We start from the raw sequence: 20,934 nt of genomic DNA on the forward strand, positions 1-20,934 counted from the left end.
CCTGCTCGTCTCTAATTAACTAAAATAAAAATCCAGTTTCTGAACTGTTGTGTATCTGGGGATAGGTAATTTTGAAGGCTGCTTATCGAGACTGCTGTTTCCATCTCAAAAGGAGTTTGTTTTTCTTTTAGTTTAGGTATTTTTAAACTTTTTTTTTTCCTGTGTTCAGTTTTATTACTCTTTTGCTTGACAGACAGGTTTGATCTCAACCTCTTTAAAAGCTGGTGGCATGGGCATAAACAGTACTTTGTACATGATTTAAATAGCAACTTTGCCTCTTCCCCTATAATGCTTTTTTTCCAAATATAAGCATAGAATCTCAGAGATAGGAAGTTTTGGTAAAAAAAAGAACCCTTCGTGTAATCACGGTTAACATTTATGAAAAGCTGCTTTCTAGTTACTGTCTCTCAGTTTACTTTTTTTAAAATTGAAAAATAATTGCTTTACAACATTGTGTTTGTTTCTGCCATGCAGCAGCATGAATCAGATTAGTTCAGTTCAGTTGCTCATCTATGGCATATTCTTTGCAATCCCATGGACGGCAGCACACCAGATTTCCCTGTCCATCACCAACTCCTGGAGCTTGCTCAAACTCGTGCCCAGTGAGTCGGTGATGCCATCCAACCATCTCATCCTCTGTCATCCCCTTCTCCTGCCTTCAGTATTTCCCAGAATCATGGTCTTTTCCAATGAGTCAGTTCTTCCCATCAAGTGGCCAAAGTATTGGAGTTTCAGCTTCAGCATCAGTCCTTCCAATGAATATTCAGGGCTTATTTCCTTTAGGATTGACTGGTTGGATCTCCTTGCAGTACAAGAGACTCCCAAAGTCTTCTCCAACACCACAGTTCAAAAGCATCAATACTTTGGTGCTCAGCTTTTTTTTATAGTCCAACACTCTCATACATACATGACTACTGGAGAAAACATAGCTTTGACTGGATGGACCTTTGTCGGCAAAGAAATGTCTCTGCTTTCTAATATGTTGTCTAGGTTGATCATAGCTTTTTTTTTTCCAAGGAGCAAGTATGTTTTAATTTCATGGCAACAGTCACCATCTTCAGTGATTTTGGTGCCCAAGAAAATAAGCTCTCTTTTCATTGTTTCCACATCTGTTTCCCATGAAGTGATGGGACCAGATGCCATGATCTTAGGTTTTTGAATGTTGAGTTCTAAGCCAGAGTTTTCATTCTCTTCTTTCACTTTCATCAAGAAGCTCTTTAGTTCCTCTTTGCTTTCTGCCATAAGGGTGGTGTCATCTGCATATCTGAGGTTATTGATATTTCTCCCGACAGTCTTGATTCCAGGTTGTGCTTCATCCAGTCTGGCATTTTGCCTGATGTACTCTGCATGTAAGTTAAATAGCAAAGTGACAATATACAGCCTTGCCATACTCCTTCCCCGGTTTGGAACCAGTCCATTGTTCCATATCTGCTTCTAACTATTACTTCTTGTCTTGCACATAGATTTCTCAGGAGGCAGATCTGGTATTCTCATCTGTTGAAGAATTTTCCACAGTTTGTTGTGATCCACACAGAGGCTTTAGCATAGTCAATGAAGCAGAAGTAGATGTTTTTCTGGAATTCTCTTGCTTTTTTCTATGATACAACAGATGTTGCCAATTTGATCTCTGGTTCCTCTATCTTTTCAAAATCCAACTTGAGTATCAGAAATGTCTCAGTTCACATACCACTGAAGCCTCCCTTTGGAGAATTTTATACATTACTTTGCTAGCACGTGAGATGAATGAAATTGTGTGGTAGTTTGAACATTCTTTGGCATCGCCCTTTCTTTGGGATTGGAATGAAAACTGACCTTTTCCAGTCCCGTGGTCACTACTGAGTTTTCCAAATTTGCTGGCATATTGCGTGCAGCACTTTCACAGCATCGTCTTTTAGGATTTGAAGTAGCTCAACTGGAATTCAATCACCTCCAGTAGCTTTGTTTGTGGTGATGCTTCCTAAGGCCCACTTGACGTCACACTCCAAGATGTCTGGCTCTAGGTGAGTGATCACACCATTATGGTTATCTGTGCTGTTAAGATCTTTTTTTGTATAGTTCTGTGTATTCTTGCCACCTCTTCTTAATATCTGCTTCTGTTATGTCCATACCATTTATGTCCTTTATTGTGCCCATCTTTGCTTGAAATATTCCCTTGGTATCTCTAATTTTTCTTGAAGAGATCTCTAGTCTTTCCCATTCTATTGTTTTCCTCTATTTCTTTGCATTGATCACTTAGGAAGGCGTTCTTATCTCTCCTTGCTATTCTTTGGAAGTAATCATAAAGAATTTGATTTAGTTCATACCTGAATGGTCTAGTGGTTTTCCCTACTTTCTTCAATTTAAGTCTGAATTTGGCAATAAGGGGTTCATGATCTGAGTTCCACAGTCAGCTCCCAGTCTTGTTTTTCCTGACTATATAGAACTTCTCCATCTTTAGCTACAAAGATATAATTAATCTGATTTCATTATTGACCATCTGGTGATGTCCATGTGTAAAGTAGTCTCTTGTATTGTTGGAAGAGGGTCCTATGATCCTCTTTCCTTTCCTATGACCAATTCATTGTCTTGACAAAACTCTGTTAGCTTTTGCTCTGTTTCATTTTGTACTCCAAGTCTTGCCTGTTACTCCAAGTATCTCTTAACTTCCTACTTTTGCATTCCAGTCCCCTATGATGAAAAGGATGTCTTTTTTTGGTGTTAGTTCTAGAAGGTCATGTAGGTCTTCAAAGAACCATTCAACTTCAGCTTCTTCGGCATTAGTGGTCAGGGCATAGACTTGGATTACTGTGATATTGAATGGTTTGCCGTGGAAATCAACAGAAATCATTCTGTTGTTTTTGAGATTGCACCCATGTACTGCATTTCAGACTCTTTTGTTGACTCTGAGGGCTACTCCATTTCTTCTAAGGGATTCTTGCCCACAGTAGTAGATATATGGTCATCTGAATTAAATTTGCCCATTCCAGTCCATTTTATTTCAGTTCAGTTCAGTCACTCAGTCATGTCTGACTCTTTGCCACTCCATGAACTGCAGCACGCCAGGCTTCCCTCTCCATCACCAACTGCCAGAGTTTACCCAAACTCATGTCCATTGAGTCGGTGATGCAATCCAGCCATCTTATTGTCATCCCCTTCTCCTCCCTCCCTCAATCTTTCCCAATATCAGGGTCTTTTCAAATGAGTCAGCTCTTCACATCAGGTGGCCAAAATATTGGAGTTTCAGCTTCTACATCAGTCCTGCCAATAAACACCCAGGACTGATCTCCTTTAGGATGGACTGGTTGGATCTGCTTGCAGTCCAAGGGACTCTCAAGAGTCTTCTCCAACACCACAGTTCAAAAGCATCAATTCTTCGGCGCTCAGCTTTCTTTGTAGTCCAACTCTCATATCCATACATGACTACTGGAAAAACCATAGCCTTGACTAGACGGACCTTTGTTATTGACAAAGTAATGTCTCTGCTTTTTAATATGCTGTCCAGGTTGGTCATAACTTTCCTTCCAAGGAGTAAGCATCTTTTAATTTCATGGCTGAAAGTAATGGCAAGCCACTCCAGTACTCTTGCCTAGACAATCCCATGGATGGAGGAGCCTGGTAGGCTGCAGTCCGTGGGGTCACTAAGGGTCGGACACGACTGAGCAACTTCACTTTCACTTTTCACTTTCACACATTGGAGAAGGAAATGGCAACCCACTCCAGTGTTCTTGCCTGGAGAATCCCAGGGACAGGGGAGCCTGGTGGGCTTTCGTCTATGGGGTCACACAGAGTCAGACACGACTGAAGTGACTTAGCAGCAGCAGCAGTAGTCACCATCTGCAGTGATTTTGGAGCCAAAAAAATAAAGTCAGCCACTGTTTCCACTGTTTCCCCATCTATTTACCATGAAGTGATGGGACCAGATGCCATGATCTTAGTTTTCTGATTTTAGTTCAGATTCTTAAAATGTCTGTGTTCTCTCTTGCCATCTCCTGTTTGACCACTTGCAATTTACCTGGATTCATGGACCTAATATTCCAGGTTCCTCTGCAATATTGTTCTTTATAGCATCGGACTTTATTTTCAATACCAGTAACATCCACAACTGGGCACTGTTTTCACTTCGTCTCAGCCTCTTCTTTCTTTCTGGAGCTACTTTTCCACTCTTCTCCATATTGGGCACCTACTGACCTGGGGAGTTCATCTTTCAGAGTCAGATACAGGTATACATATGTCCCCTTCCTCCTGAGTCTCCCTTCTGTCCCCCAACCCTATCCTTCTAGGTTGTCACATAGCACTAGATTGAGCTCCCTGTGTCACACAGCAAATTCCCACTTGCTATCTGTTTTACATATGTTAATATATATGTTTCTGGGGAAATTACAGTTGAGTAAACTGAGACTCAAGAAGGTTAAGGGATTTCCCCAAGGTCTGTACACCTGTAACTTGCAGAGTTAGGGCATGAATCCAGATATTTCCAATTGCAAATGTTTTATGGTCATGTTATATTATCTCTCTTTCTGCTTTACACATGATAGAAAACCAGACAAATGAATGGCATTGTGTAAAATCACATGACTCCTTTTACCTTCTTCATGGTACAATATTAAAATATGAAATTCAGTACATTATCAAATCCAGCCTCATATGGTGCTAATTTGATGCATTAGCTTTTAGACTTGTTTTATTTGAGGATAACACAGTCATTTGTTTTATGGAAAGTTGTGTAAACCAGTGGGGGGGAAATGGGTTTTTAGTCGCATTGTATTATTGGTCAGTATTATGGTAGTTTTTTAATGTAAGGAATTTTTTTCTCTTCTAACAATGCCTATAATTTTAGCATGTTAAATATTTAAGTGTAATTCTGGGGCACATTTATAAGGGATTTATAAAGTAGTAGTATAAAAAGCCATAAAATAGATGCCCTAAAAGTGACAAAACCTATGTGACTATGAATTGTAGCTTCTTACATATAAAACCTAAGACCCATTATGACATCACCATATTATCTATATCAAGCTATAAAAACTTTTAGTGGCTAGATAAATATCTTTCTAGAACCAGTGACTGGACTTATATTTTGGCTGGATCTTGATCTGTTACCCACCAACCACACAAGCGTGTTAAAAATGCTTCATCTCTGAAATGCATGCTGAACTTTAAGGATATGTTTTTAAAGAACTTTATACACACTCACTGGAAACTACATTTTTGCCCAGTCACCTTAAGCAAGAACATGTAGCTCAGTAATTCTTGTTGTTTGTTGTTTAGTTGCTAAGTCATGTCCAACCCTTTTGCAACCCCATGGACTGTAACCCATGCTCCTCTGTCCATGGGATTTCCCAGGCAAGAATACTGAATGGGTTGCCTTTTCATTCTCCAGGCAAGAACACTTGATGGGCGGGATGGATGGATCTTCCTGCCCCAGGGATCTAACCTTATGTTCCCTGCATTGGCAGGTGGATTCTTTACCTCTGAGCCACCTGGGAAACCCAATAATTCTTAATGGGTGGGAAAGGATAGCATTTATACTTGGAATATAAGCACTGATTGTCTTATTGCTCTGATTTATTTTTCTTTGTGTGACATATATTTTGAATTTCAAATAACATTTAGAGATATTTAGATTTTTTTGGCAAATGGGCACATGAACATAACGTATTGAGACAAACATTACAAAATAGTGATTAAAACCATAGAGAAATCGTCTCTGACCTGTATTTCTGATAAATGTTCAAAATATAGTATTTTGCTTTCAAATCTGAAAGCAAATATTTCCCTTTAGAAAATTTGCCTACACTAAAAAGAGAGAAGGCAAGCCATTTTGTGGTTTTCTTTTCCTTGATTAGAATACATATTCTTGGAAATGTATTAAGTTGTCTCACTCCTTCTCAAAGTCATTAGTGTTGGGTACTCCAGATATTGGGGAAGCATTTTAATCCTTTTGCCAACGTGTTTACCTTGCAGGTCATCATCCATTAGAGTATGTATTACCAAGTCGTGTATCTTTAAATGCCTTTGAGCCTAGATGACTAACACTGTGCTCTTTTTTTCCCTTTCTCATTGCCAAGATATCTAGCTATAATCAGGGTTCCTTCCGCTAGAGAAGGAAGTAACACATCTTTTTAAAGGATAACACATTTTAGGAGCCATTTGGAATATTCAGGGAATATGCCCACAGCGATATGGTTGAAAAAGCCTGTCCCTAGTATCAGCCTAGCTAATGAACTCAGCAGTGAGGCATGTCCTTAGTGGCTGTGGTCAAGCACTCAGGGACACAGAGCAAGCCTGTAACTTTTGTGGCAGCGCTGTGCGTCCTTGAGGAATGTCTTTCCCAGGCTCATGCTACTTTGGATCTATCTGGGGCCATGGGGAGCAAAGTATACTCCAGAAAATGCTTGGCTACCAGATCAGGCAGCACATTGCGTAACACATCGACCTAAGACACTTGAGTAATGTTGTCTCGCTGAGATTTTATTTTCTCATCTTTAAAATAAGGGAGGTTGGATGAGATAATCTGGAACATCATCTTCTCGTTTATAATCTACAGTATAGATCGTCTGTTAGACAATCTTGTCTGTATCAGAAAAGCGTAAAGTAGCCCCTCTCCTTCCTGTTAGAGGAGATTACAGCTCTGGCCTAGGAAGGTGGTGGTTATTGTTCAGAGTTCTCCCCACCACGTCTGAACTCCTACTACAGACCGTGTAAGAGGAAGATCTCCCAGGTTCTGCTGAGTTTCCATATTGCTGTACACTTTAACTCCACACACACACACACACACACGCACGCACACACCATGAAACAAGACACATGGAGCTGTCTTTATATTTAATAATTGCATACTTTCTCCTCTAACCAGTCCGCTTCCATCACAGGACACAATCCAGGAGCATTCATCATGGCAGAAATGTCCTGCTTTTATTTATGTACTTGTGGAAAGAAGAGTCCTAGAATAATAAAAATTTCTTAGACTAAACTTAAAATGATTGATTGGCTGCCCCTCAGAGTATTTTTTTTCTTTTCCAAAATTAAAAAAAAAAATGTTAAGATTCCATGGATTTCTAATGCAATTCTAGTTTGCATATGACAGTCTTACCCATTAGCCTTATTGCTCCTTCAGCCCTTATCTGAAGCTGGGAAGGGCTAGCTTCTGCAGTGCTGTAAAAGGGGAAGCAGAATGCCTGTTTCTCCTATTGATGACTCAGTGCTTCTGGGAAACTGCCTCCAGCAGTTAAAAGCTTCGCCTTTTAGTCCATGGATGGTGAGCATGGCTCTGACTAGGCTGGCTGCCCCCAGGGGCATGCAAACTGAAAGTGACAGCATGGAACTAAAGAAATAAAGTTTATGAAGATATTATATTTCATAGTATAAGCATTTGAAAGGCATTTTTTGATAATGTATCTTTCAAAAAGACTAGTAAGATTAGCTTACTCACTTCAGTGAATGACATCCCCTTGTTGAATACTATAATATGCTCTTTGTATCTCTGATTACACCTAACACATCTTGGCATCACTTGGTTTCTTTCCTGGGATGGACTGAGATTCTTGGGATCCTATTCACTGTTTCACCAGTGTCTAGCACAGTGCCTGGTACACGGGAGGAACCTAATACATATTTTCTAGTTGTGATCAAATCTAGCTATAAGAGGTAAAAAGACCTTTGGGAGTTGTACCAGTTAAGATAGGCTAGGTTGTGGTAGGGTGCCAACAGCCTTAAAATGAGGAAGATCCCCTGGAGGAGGGCATGGCAACCCACTCCAGTATTCTTGCCTGGAGAATCCTATGGACAGCGGAGCCTGGCGGGCTGCAGTCCATGGGGTCGCAAAGAGTCGGATATGACTGAGCGACTGACACACTTTCACACTCTTTCTACATGTCCTTAGTAGGGAGCAGAAGTGGGGGGATGGTGAGGAATGTGAGGGTGGTTTTTCATTGGAACCCCTTGAAGACCCAGGCTAAAAGAGGCCCTACCATCTGATACCATCACCTCAAAGTAGGGGTAACCTTGCTGCCACCCAACAAGTGATTCTGCTGGGCAGGGACACTTCTGTCCACATTCCATGAACACAGCTGGTTTAGTCGGGGCAGGACAGTGTGGTCCTCCATGTATTCAAAAGTGGAGGAAAATGGATTGTTCATGAACATTAGTTGTGTTTTCCACTGGACTCCTTTATTTTAGATAGTAATAAGGGAATAGCTAAAATTACCCAAGGAGCAGTCACAGCAAAGATACAGGCTGCAATTCTTATTCTTGTAGGAAAGTTTACTTTCCAGCTTAACAGCCGAAAGAGCTTAGCAACCCTGTGCATTTAAACCTTTAAAACAACAGAGCTAAATCTAAGTTTCACCTTGTTCAATTTTTGGAGAACAGTTCCATTAATTTTATGTTAAGATTATTATTCTAAATGAACTCCTTTTATCTTTCTTCACTCCCTAATTCAATGACACGTGTTTTAGAAACTTTTGTTTTTCACTTGTCTTTACCAGTTCAGGAAAATCTCTGAACCACTTTTAAATTTTTTAAAAAAGAGATTATGAACCCAGTGCAGTAGGAAGTGTATTTTTCTTATTCTTTTGGAGAATAAGCTACTCCCACAAATGCATGGGCTTGGCCTTTTGATGGTGGGACATTTACATTTGATCCCCATTGCTGTCTTCTGGATTTGGTGATTGCAAAATTGTCAGAAAATCATTATAACATTAAAATTATAGCATAGTTTTCTGATATATAGCATGGAATTCTGATATTCTAAAATATCAGAAGTGAGAGCTTGGAGGAACTTTGATGATCTCTAAAGGTCTCTAAAGACAGTTGGCTGATTTAAATAGACAACATTATTTCCTGGGGTAGATTGACTATCGGATGCTTGATATTTGATTCTCTAGGATGGTTGTACTTTTCTCAAGTTTATTTTCCTTTGCAAACCATTTTCACCACTTTGAGGTAAAACACTTAACTACCTAATAATTTAAGGCTTTGCCATGTGTGAAAGTGAATGCATTAGTTGCTCAGTCGTGTCTAACTCTTTGCACACTATGGACTATAGCCTGCCAGGCTCCTCTGTCCATGGGATTCTCCAGGCAAGAATACTGGAGTGGATTGCCAGTTCCTTCTCCAAGAGATCTTCCTGACCTAGGGATCAAACTCGCGTCTTCTGCATTGGCAGGCATATTCCTTACCTCTGAGCCACCAGGGAAGCCCAGTGACAGTACTTAGCTAGAATTTATTCAGTGCTCACTTATGGACCTGGCGTTTTACACTCTTTGAACTTGAGGTATAACCTACATACAGAGAAGTTAAGGGTGTGACTTCATGAATTTTATATACTGCCCCTAGTAAAGATATAGACTGTCCCTAAACCCTTAGCACAGAAATCATTAAATTATTTTTGTAAAGTTCCTGATAGTAATTATTTTAGGCTTTGTAAGCCATTTACTCTCTATTGCAACAACTCAACTCCACCCTTATAGAATGAAATTAGGCATATGATATGTAAATAGATGAGGGTGATATTCCAATCAAACTTTATTTAGCTGAGTTCTGCCAAACTCAGCCCTATATATACTCCCAGGCAGGCATTTTACATTTAACTTCTGAGTGACTGTATATAAGGTAGGTATTTTTTATAGCTTTATTATGATATAGTTGACATAGAGTAAACTGTACAATTTTATAAGTTTTATACTTAGGAAATATCACCATAGTCAAGATTGCAAGCATTTTTTATCATTTGAAATCTAATTTCTCTAACCCATTCCCTGCCCTTATCCAACATAATCAACTGGTCTGCTTTCTCTTACTGTATTACTGTAGTTTCTCATTATTTGGTATTTGATATAAGTAGACTCACAGTATTACCTCCTCTTCCTCTGGCCTCAGCTTAATTATTTTGAGATTCCTCCATGTTGTTACATTTATTCATAATTTGTTCCTTTCCTTTTTATTGTTGAGTTGTAGTCCACTGTATGAATATACTGTAGTTTATTCATTACTATGTGAATAGACATTTGGGTTGCTTCCAGTTTGGGGCTATTAAAAATGAAGCTCCTCTGAGCAGTCCTGGGCATGCCTTTGTATAGATGTGTCCCTTCATTTTGTTAGCAATACCTAGGAGTGGGATAGCTTGGTTGTATGCTAGATATATGCTTACATTTTTGAGCAAGTATCAAATTGTTTTCCAGCATAGTTACACTATTTTTAAGTATTATTCTTACCAGCTGTGTATGAGAGTGCCAGTTGCTCCACAACTTCACCAGCACTTGGTATAGTCAGACATTTTCATTATAGCCTTTCTTGTGGGCATAAAGGATCAGCTCAATTGACCCCAATGATTAATAATTTTGAGCATCACTTCTTTTGCTTATTTATCATCATATAAATTCTTTGGTAGAGTGTTTTAATATTTTGCTTATTCTATCAAATACTTTTTTGTTCTCTTATTTTGGAGTTCTGAGAATTCTGTATATTCTAAGTATGTTTTTTAAATCAGATATAATATATATGTACATTTTTCTCCCAGTTTGTACCTTTACTTTTCATTTGCTTAACAGTGTTGTTGTTGTCCAGCCTGCTCAGTCCTGACTGACTTTTTGCAACCCCGTGGACTGCAGTACGTCAGGCTTCCCTGTCCTTCACTATCTCCCAGAGTTTGCTCAAACTCATGCCCATTGAGTTGGTGATGCCATCCAACCATCTCATCCTCTGTTGCCCTCTTCTCCTCCTGCCCTCAATTTTTCCCAGCATCACGGTCTTTTCCAATGAGTCAGCTCTTCACATGAGGTGGCAAAGTATTAGAGTTTCAGCTTCAGCATCAGTCCTTGCAGTGAATATTCAGAGTTGATTTCCTTTAGGATTGACAGGTTTGATCTTGCAGTTCAAGGGACTCTCAAGTGTCTTCTCTAGTACCACAGTTTGAAAGCATCAATGCTTCGACACTCAGCTTTGTTTATGGTCCAAATCTCACATCTGTGCATGACTACTGGTAAAACCAACACAGGTCTGTCTCGTCAAGGCTATGGCTTATCCAGTAGTTATGTATGGATGTGAGAGTTGGACTACAAAGAAAGCTGAGCACTGAAGAACTGATACTTTTGAACTGTAGTATTGGAGAAGACTCGTGAGTGTCCCTAGGATTGCACGGAGATCCAACCAGTCCATCATAAAGGAAATCTGTCCTGAATATTCATTTTAAAGACTGATGCTGAAGCTGAAACTCCAATATTTTGGCCACCTGATGTGAGGAACGGACTCATTGGAAAAGACCCTGATTCTGGGAAAGATTGAAGGCAGGAAGAGAAGGGGACACCACAGGATGAGATGGTTGGATGGCATCACCAGCTCGATGGACATGAGTTTTAGTTAGCTCTGGGAGTTGGTGATGAACAGGGAAGCCTGGTGTGCTGCAGTCCATGGGGTCGCAAAGAGTCGGACATGGCTGAGCAACTGAACTGAACTGGTAAAACCATAACTTTGAATATATGGACCTTTGTTGGTAAAATTATGTCTCTGTTTTTTAATACACTGTCTAGGTTTGTCATAGATCTCTCCCAAGGAGCAAGTGCCTTTTAATTTCATGGCTGCAGTCACTGTCTGCAGTGATTTTGGAGCCCAGGAATACAAAGTCTGTCACTATTTCCACTTTTTCCCCCATCTGTTTGCCATGAAGTGATCATGGATGCTATGATCTTAGTTTTTTGAATATTGAGTTTTAAGCTAGCTTTTTCACTCTCCTCTTTCACTTTCATCAAGAGGCTCTTTAGCCCTCTTCTCTTTCTGCCATTAGAGTGGTAACATCTGTGTATCTGAGGTTATTGATATTTCTCCCAGCAATCTTGGTTCTAGCTTGTGAGTCATCCAGCCCAGCATTTCACATGATGCACTCAGCATGTAAGTTAAATAAGCAGCATAACAGTATACAGCCTTGACATACTCCTTTCCCAATTTGGAACCAGTCCGTTGTTCCTTGTCCGGTTCTAATTATTGCTTCTTGTCCGGCATACAGGTTTCTCAAGAGGCAGGTAAGGTAGTCTGGTATTCCCATTGTTTTAAGAATTTTCCACAGTTTGTGTGATCCACTCAGTTAAAGGCTTTAGCGTAGTCAATGAAGCAGATATTTTCCTGTTTGCTTTTTCTATGATACAACAGATGTTGGCAATTTGATCTCTGGTTCCTCTGTCTTTTTTAAATCCAACTTGCACATTTAGAATTTCTTGGTTCACATACTGCTGAAGCCCAACTTGAAGGATTTTTAATTAGCATGTGAAATGTGCCCAAGTGTACGATAATTGAAACATTCATTGGCATGGCTTTTCTTTGGAATTGAAATGAAAACTGACCTTTTCCAATCCTGTGGCCACTGCTGAGTTTTCCAAATTTGTTGACATATTGACTGCAGCACTTTGATAGCATCATCTTTTAGGATTTGAAATAGCTCAGCTGGAGTTCCATCATGTCCACCAGCTTTGTTTGTATTTGGGCTTCCCTGGTGTCTCAGTTGGTAAAGAATCTGCCTGCAATGAAGGAGACCCAGGTTTGATCTCTGGGTCAGGAAGATCCCCAGGAGAAGGGACTGGCCACCCACTCCAGAATTCTTTCCGGGAGAATTCCATGGACAGAGGAGCCTGGCAGGCTACAATCCGTGGGGTTGCAAAGAGTTAGACATGACTGAGTGACTAACATTATTCTGTTAGGTCATTGCTGTTTCTGTCCTTTATGTTGCCCATCTTATCTTTGCATGAAATGCTTAACAGTGTAATCGGCACTGTTTAGATTTGTCATATATGGTGGTGTTAGAAAGTACACTGTCTGCTATCAGAATGTCAAGGAGGATTGAATCCTGACCCTGGAACTGGAATGGGTATTTTAAGTCACAAGATCCTCCTCAAAAATGCCTTGTCTGATACATTTCTTGTTTTCTTATGGTTTAACCAGAAATTTTATTTGACTACAAGCTTGAATGTTCACTAACACAGCTGGTAAAAAGAAATATTTGGGGAGGGAATTTATAGATGATTCTAGAAACTAAAGTCACTAGAGCTCAATAGTTCTTCATAACTTCTGGATTTCTATATACATTTGTTAGTTTGGCACCTTACCCTCTTCTAATTTAAAGGGTAGCCCAAAGGAATGTTTTTATATAATTATGTAATTATCTTGTTATCTGGACTAAGTTAACAGTACTGATTTCTCATATTGCTGTAGTTGTTTCATATAAAATAATTAAAATTGAGAAAAATCAAAATCATTGGTAGTGTGTGCTCTCTGTTTGAAATTAGGTGCACCTTAATGCATCTGCACAGTGTTTACAAAATGGTGATACTGACCTTGAATGGTTGGTCTAGTCTCTGCCAGCATGCCTTGTGTGATAATTAAATGTACATTAATGGAAAAGGATACAACATGAACTTTTTATAAATGTCGGCATTGTGAGCAAATAAACTAAATGGTTGGCTGGTCAGATTTACATCACTAATAATACATGAACACAATAATGAGATTTATCATGTGACTGTTCATTGTAACAAAATTTGGAACTCTGAACTATCACAATACAGCTTCAGATAAGCCCCTCTGGGGAGCAGTCATAAACTAAATGAACTCTGTTTATCCATTTAAGCTTGACTATTGCATTCATGGGGTTGCAAAGAGTCAGACATGACTGAGAGACTGAACTGAACTGAATTGCATTCTTCTTCAGTTATTCCATTAATAATATCTAAAAACGTATGATGGCATAGAATTTGGAGGAGAAAAATGATTAATTTAGGGGACAGCTTTGCTTTCTTTACTACCAGTAAAATTAGATAAAAGCTTGTTTTTCATTGTATGTTTTAATAGGAAAATGTTCCATCATAGCACATGTTTTTATCATTAGACAAAGAGTTATAAATCTTAGATTTGCAGTGATTGCCGTCATTTTCTCTTAGCACTATAGTCAGTAATTTCCCCCACGAAAGGTAAGAGCTTCAGAAGTCAGGGCAGCTGCAGGATAGGTCAGAGTGACGGCACGTTTCCACATACATGTGGGAGTCAGGAGATCCAGCTTTAGTCCCATCTTCTTTAGTTGGAGCTGTTGGAGTCCTGGCCAAGCAGCCTTTGCATGTTTTTCTATCTGTCAGACGAAGAAAAGAATTCTTCCTAAATCAATATCAGATAGTAAGTGAATGCTTTACCAAGACCTATATGGTATGTTTAATGGTAAAATTTTTCTCCAAAAGAAGTGTTTAACATGTTAAGCTATTTTAAAAGTACAGTGACATCCAAAGAGCTCTGTAGTTGATCCTTCTTTTAACAACACAGTCGTACCACATTTTACTAAAGTAATGAGTTTGCACGTCTACGTTCTTAGAGGAGAGCAGTCTTGCGTTTAGAGTCAAAAGTGAGAAAGTAGCATTTATATATACATATATATACATACTATCAGGTGTTAAAAAGATGCCCAGTGGGAAGTTGCCGTATAACACAGGGAGCCCAGCCTGGCACTCTGTGACTTCCTAGAGAAGTGGGGTGGGGGAAAGGAGGGAGGCTCAAGAGGGAAGGAGTATATGTATAATTACTGATCCGTATTGTTGTACTGCAGAAGCCAGCACAGAGTTGTGAGGTAATTATCCTCCTTTAAAAAAATTTAAAAAGGAAAAGGAAAGTGGGTTTTGGTGGAGATGTGAAAAAAGAGGAGTTAAGAACATGAGCTCCTTTATCTCAGGTCCAGGCCTAATCTTTTTGACTAGCGTTTTACCCACCACACTTATCTTCTTCCTGCAAGTCTCATTTCTTCTATTCTTGTCTCTTCCCTCCACACCCAACTTTCTTTTTTTTCTTTAGTACCTCTCTTAGACCAAGGCGGGTGAGGGGGGACATGATGGCTTCTGTAGCAGTAAGCACTGTCTTCTTGATGTTTATGGAGAATGTAGTGTACTTGCACAGAGAACATAAAACTAGGTAACTGTGTCCTGAGAGCAGGTGATCAGCCACTTCTGTCCCATGGCTGAAGTGTGTTCTTAATCTGTGTGTGTGTCCTTAATCCCACCCATCGCTGTTGCTCTGGAATGACACATGTGTTTACAACAGTATTCTTAGGGTTAAAAAGGGTTATATCTAAATATAGCCTCTGACTGAATTTTAAGTTTTTGATGTCTCACTATATTTATTTCTAGGACAGGAGCGTTTTGGCAACATGACCCGAGTATATTACAAAGAAGCTGTCGGTGCCTTCGTTGTCTTTGATATATCGAGAGGTTCCACGTTTGATGCTGTTTTAAAATGGAAAAGTGATCTGGATAGTAAAGTCCATCTTCCAAACGGCAGCCCTATTCCTGCTGTCCTTTTAGCTAACAAATGTGACCAGAAAAAGGACAGTGGCCAGACTCCTTCCCAGATGGACCAGTTCTGCAAAGAACATGGCTTCACAGGATGGTTTGAAACCTCTGCAAAGGTGAGCTCTGCTGTTTGTATCTGCTCTGCAGTTAACTCATACATCTGACATGTAACTGTAAAGGATTTAGACAGATTTACCTGAGTGGTTTTCAGAAGCCTAGTGAAAGGTGAAACATAGATATGTTACAGCTTATTTCAGTCAGCTGCAGGAAGGCTTTCAGAATTGGCTAGTAGGGAGGTGAATTGAAGGGTAGATTTTACATTAAAATAAAAATCAATATTTTTAGAGCAAAGAACAAATGACATTTTCTGTGAGTTTGAGTCCTTAAACAAAGTACTTTTCATGCACCCTGGAGTTTATGGGGTATGAAGTATATTGTCAAGCGCAACTAATTTTGATTTTTACAGAAGACTTAACAAAACGTAGGGACATAGACGTCCTTAGTGAAGTTGTTAGTCGTGGGCAGGACTAACAAAGACATTGAAAACGTCAGAAAGATGTATTCAGATGATGTTGGAGGAATTGTAGATCAAATGTGTATGAAAAATTTGAGCAAAAGGAAAGCATCAACAATTGTGACATATTTTGTCATGAAGTGTTTACTTCTAAGCTCAAGGCTATTTATTATATAATAAATCTACTCTATTAAAATTTAGTTTCATATTTAAAAAGTCATGGTGGAACAGAGATGAAGCCCAGAGGTGTACTGCATGAGCACTCAGCCAAACAGGAAGGAAGAGATTGCAGAAGGGATGGCTTTTCATAGAGGCACTTGTTCTGGGAGCCGTGCCCTCTGTCTTCTCTCTGCATCTGTCAAGGGATTTGCTTTACTTCCCAGCTTTGTTGGAAAAAAATGTGTGTAAATGTTTATTAGAGCAAGAGATTTGACAAAGAAGATGAATGTATTACAGATAAAAATTCCTCTTCTGTTTTTTTTAATTAATCATTCAGGTAATAAATCCAGATTTCTCCCCAGAGTCTAGATGGAAGATTCATAAACAATAGTATCATGTGGCATGTAGCCTGAGATTGTATAAGTCATCAGCTTCATTATATGTATAGACAGGGTAGCTTGTAGAGGTAAAAAGGAAAATATTCATATGTTCTGTGCCTTTCTACAAATATATTTCCTATAGATTTCCTTAGTGATGAGTATTTCAAGAGAAATATAAAATTTTGGTTAAAATTTTTAGTGAAGGCTTAAAGTACTGCCTACATGCACCTCATGCGACGAGTTGACTCACTGGAAAAGACTCTGATGCTGGGAAAGATTGGGGGCGGGAGGAGAAGGGGACAACCGAGAATGAGATGGCTGGATGGCATCACCGACTCGATGGACATGAGTTTGAGTGAACTCCGAGTGTTGGTGATGGACAGGGAGGCCTGGCGTGCTGTGATTCATGGGGTTGCGGAGAGTCGGACACGACTGAGCGACTGAACTGAACTGAACTGAACTGACATGCCACTAACACCTCTGATTCTGAGCTGGGCAGCAGTTAGCTTCAAACTGATTTCTGCTAGATTTCCAGGGATCTGAATTTCTGATGGGAACACAGCCAAAAGGCAAGTTGAAATTCATGAGCTTCATCTCTTCACCTTTATGGCAAATAATGGATTTCCAATATGAAAATGTGTGACTAATTACACTATAGCATGGGACTTTCTGTTCTTAATGAGTTACAGTTAGATGCAGTTAGAGAATGTTTTAATTATTTGGTATAATGGGGATGGTGGAGACTGAGGGACATTAGGGCATATAAAGATCAATACTTTAATTAAAGTTTATGCTTACCTTAAGAGTAGAGGTTAAAAAAAAAAAAAGCTTGTGCTGGTGCTAGAAAAGATGCCTGAATAAATAACAGAGGTCTTTACTTCTCAGACAGAGTTCTCACTGTCTGAGAAAGTTGCAACAAATAAGGGAGATGCCTAGAATGAACCTTGTGGTATTGGGTTGGGATTGGAAAGGTCCATATGAACTTAACGTTTAACGTATGTATACACATACATATATATATATAAATCCTGTGTTTATGTGTATATATGTGTGTGTGGATATACATAAATGCACACATACCGCATATATGTATAAACAGGTAAACATAGAGGCAGATACCAATGTATGTATTGTTGTTCAGTCACTTAGTTCGTGTCTGATTCTTTGAGACCATATGGATGCAGCATGCTAGGCTTCCCTGTCCTTCACTATCTCCTGGAGTTTGCTCAAACTCATGTCCATTGAGTCAATGATGCCATCCAACCATCGTACTCTGTTGTCCCCTTCTCTTCTTAGTCTCAGTCTTTCCCAGCATCAGGGTCTTTTTCAATGAGTGGCTTTTCGCATCAGGTATCCAAAGTATTGGAGTTTCAGCTTCAGCATCAGTCCTTCCAGTGAAAATTCAGGGTTGATTTCCTTTAGGATGGACTGACTGGTTGGATCTCCTTGCAGTCCAAGGGACTCTTAAGAGTCTTCTCCAGCACCACAGTTCAAAAACATCACGTATTTCCTGGGTGTGTCTGCTGAAGATATTTAGAAGCCATAACGACACAGAACTCATGAGTTTACAAGTCCTCAGAATCTGATTTTTAAATATAGTTATCCAGTAACTAGTGGAACAAGGAAAGTAAAGATGTGCCTGAGGTATTCTGTGGTGCCAGAAGCTAAGGAAACAGCACAATGATGGAAACATGTCAAAAAGACACAGGCTCCTGCTTGTAAGAGCTCCAAAATCTAAGACAGTAGATTGAACAACAAGGTAAATAATTATTGTTATGGATCTAATCCATAGAATAAAGTAATAATCCATGACATGAGCAAACAAGTGACTCTGTGGACATGAGTTTGAGTGAACTCTGGGAGTTGGTGATGGACAGGGAGGCCTGGCGTGCTGTGATTCATGGGGTCGCAAAGAGTCGGTCACGACTGAGCGACTGAACTGAACTGAAATGGGAGAGAAGAGAATAAACTCTTCCTAAGAGTAGAATTCCAGATTATAAATGAAGAAGAAATGATGGAGATAGAAAGTCACCATTAAATATAACAGTAATACTTGTTCCAGGGAGAAAATTAATTGATGTCAAAATGAGTAGGGAAAGGTATGGAGAAAAACAGGGTATTTACACATTTGTACTTACTAAGTGCAAAGTGAAAAATAGTCCCTTTTCAGTGGAGAAGCCTGGCAGACATGAACTCAAGCAAGTATGCCTCCTCAGACGCTGAAAAGAGCATATTGTGCTTAGTCGCTCAGTCGTGTCTGACTCTTTACAACCCCCTGGCTTCTTTGTCCATGGGATTTTCCAGACAAGAATAATGGAGTGAGTTGCCATTTCCTCCTCCAGGGAGTCTTTCCGGCCCAGGGATGGAACCCATGTCTTTTGTATTGCCAGGCAGTTTCTTTACCATGGAGCCACGTGGCAAGTTCATAAATATATGTTTACGTATTTTTCACAATAGCTTTAGAAACGTCTGATAGCTCCTACTACCTCTACTTTATAAGTAAGCACAGTTTTTGCTATGTGTTACTTATTATTTATGCAATGACAGCATATGAATCTGTCACACAAGTATGATCGCTAGTGATTCCTTAGAGCATCCTTAACATCTCACCCACAACATTGTTTCAGCTCAGTTTATACACATCAACTAAAAGTCATAATTTGCAGTCAGGGGTGGGGAAGTGATATGCTGCATTTATCATATTTGAATGTGGTTTGAACCCTTTAACATTTTTTTCCACAAGGTATCCTGAATACTGGAAGTAGATGTTCAAGAACAGATTATTGAGTTTTGTTTTGATATCTGTAAAGTGAAAAGTGAAAGTTAAATGTCTCAGTCATGTCCGACTCTTTATGACCCCATCACTGTAGCCTACCAGGCTTCTCCATCCATGGAATTTTCCAGGCAAGAGTACCAGAGTGGGTTGTCATTTCCTTCTCCAGGGGATCTTCCCGACCCAGGGATCGAACCGGGGTCTCCCGCATTGCAGGCAGATGCTTTATCCTCTGAGCCACCAGGGAAGCCCTTTTATATCTGTGCTTTCACTTATGTGGCTGGCAACCTAGAGCAGGATGTAGATTCATCTTCAGCCATGAAGATAGTTCATTGAACCTCAGCGCCAAAGTTTAAAACATCAAAAAACAAGAACATCAAAAAGAGGGATCCTTTGAAGGAGGAAGAGGGTTCCCTGGACCTGTTAGGCAGTAGTATTGACCCTCAGCAAACAGTTTTAGTGTCGGAGCTGGAGATGGAGCTGTCCTTATCGTGCCCTCTCTGACACACTTTCCTAGTTGCTATAATACTCTTAATGCTTTCCTCTAAGAATTAATCCTGGTTTCTGTCCTGTAGGATAATGTCAACATCGATGAAGCAGCCCGGTTCCTGGTGGAGAACATTCTTGCCAACCACCAAAGCTTCCCTAACGAAGAAAACGATGGCAGAATTAAACTGGACGAGGAGACTGTGAAAAAAGAGGGCAAGACACAGTGTTGCTGACGTGGCGTGTGCTGCTCTCCTGCGGGCGCAGCCTGACTGACCGGAAGCAAAGTCCTGAAACTGGATCGCAGATGGTGGATGCGCTGCTCTGTAAATCTGCCCAGGGCTGCGCCTGAAAACGAATGACGCCACCCCGGGAGCCTGAGACTTTCTGAAAAGGACCCTGGCTGAGGAGTCCTGCCAATGGCTCCACCCTTTCACCCTGAGCACTTAGGCTTCTGCTGTTGTTACCATCATATTCAGGATAATGTTTACGTCCTTTTCAACAACTTTAAAAATAACTGTTGCTCAGTATTTGTTAAGTCTTACAAGTTGTGACTTTCAGTGTGAAAGCTGGGTGGTAATAAACTTTCCCTGCAGCCTCGCTGTAGTTTCATGAGTCTATATTTTTGTCCCATCCTCATATTTGAGAGAGGCTTTTGGACTTTTAGGGCTTCCCCTGGTGGCTCAGATGGTAAAGAATCTGCCTGTAATGCAGGAGACCCAGGTTCAACCCCTGGGTCGGGAAGATCCCTTGGAGAAAGCACTGGTTACCCACTCCAGTATTCTTGCCTGGAGAATCCCATGGACAAAGGAGCCTGGTGAACTACAGTCCATGGGGTCGCAAAGAGTCAGACACAACTCAGCAACTATCACTTTCACTATCACTTAGACTCTTAGCCATGGAAAGCTGGAAGTTTCTGTTTAGCAATCTATTTTTCTAGCTGGAACTTTGGTACCTTATGTAAAATTGTTATCCTTAAGATATTATAATTTAACTAGCCCTTGCTGCTGTAAGCATGTGGTTGTTCCCCTTAAATACCTTAAAATCCCCTCCTAAGGTGTTCATTGGAAGGACTGATGCTAAAGCTGAAACTGCAATACTTTGGCCACCTCATGGGACGAGTTGACTCACTGGAAAAGAGTCTGATGCTAGGAGGGATTGGGGGCGGGAGGAGACGGGGACAAAAGAGAATGAGATGGCTGGATGGCATCACCGACTCGATGGACACAAGTTTGAGTGAACTCCGGGAGTTGGTGATGGACAGGGAGGCCTGTCGTGCTGTGATTCATGGGGTTGCAAAGAGTCGGACACGACTGAGCGACTGCACTG

General features: G+C 40.2%; 1 protein-coding gene across 1 annotated transcript in view; it reads left to right on the plus strand.

Moving 5' to 3' along the window:
* RAB32 (RAB32, member RAS oncogene family) overlaps positions 1–20,215 on the plus strand; it is a 28,630-nt gene extending 8,415 nt beyond the window's left edge. The window contains exons 2-3 of the mRNA XM_055433393.2: positions 15,132–15,409; positions 19,695–20,215. Coding sequence (XP_055289368.1) covers positions 15,132–15,409; positions 19,695–19,841 — 425 coding nt within the window. The 3' untranslated portion in view covers positions 19,842–20,215. The remainder of the gene's footprint in view (positions 1–15,131; positions 15,410–19,694) is intronic.
* Positions 20,216–20,934: the final 719 nt, after the last annotated feature.

Source organism: Moschus berezovskii, chromosome 10, assembly GCF_049115385.1.
Source record: "Moschus berezovskii isolate FMDL1 chromosome 10, NW_MosBer_1.0, whole genome shotgun sequence".
NCBI lineage: Eukaryota > Metazoa > Chordata > Mammalia > Artiodactyla > Moschidae > Moschus > Moschus berezovskii.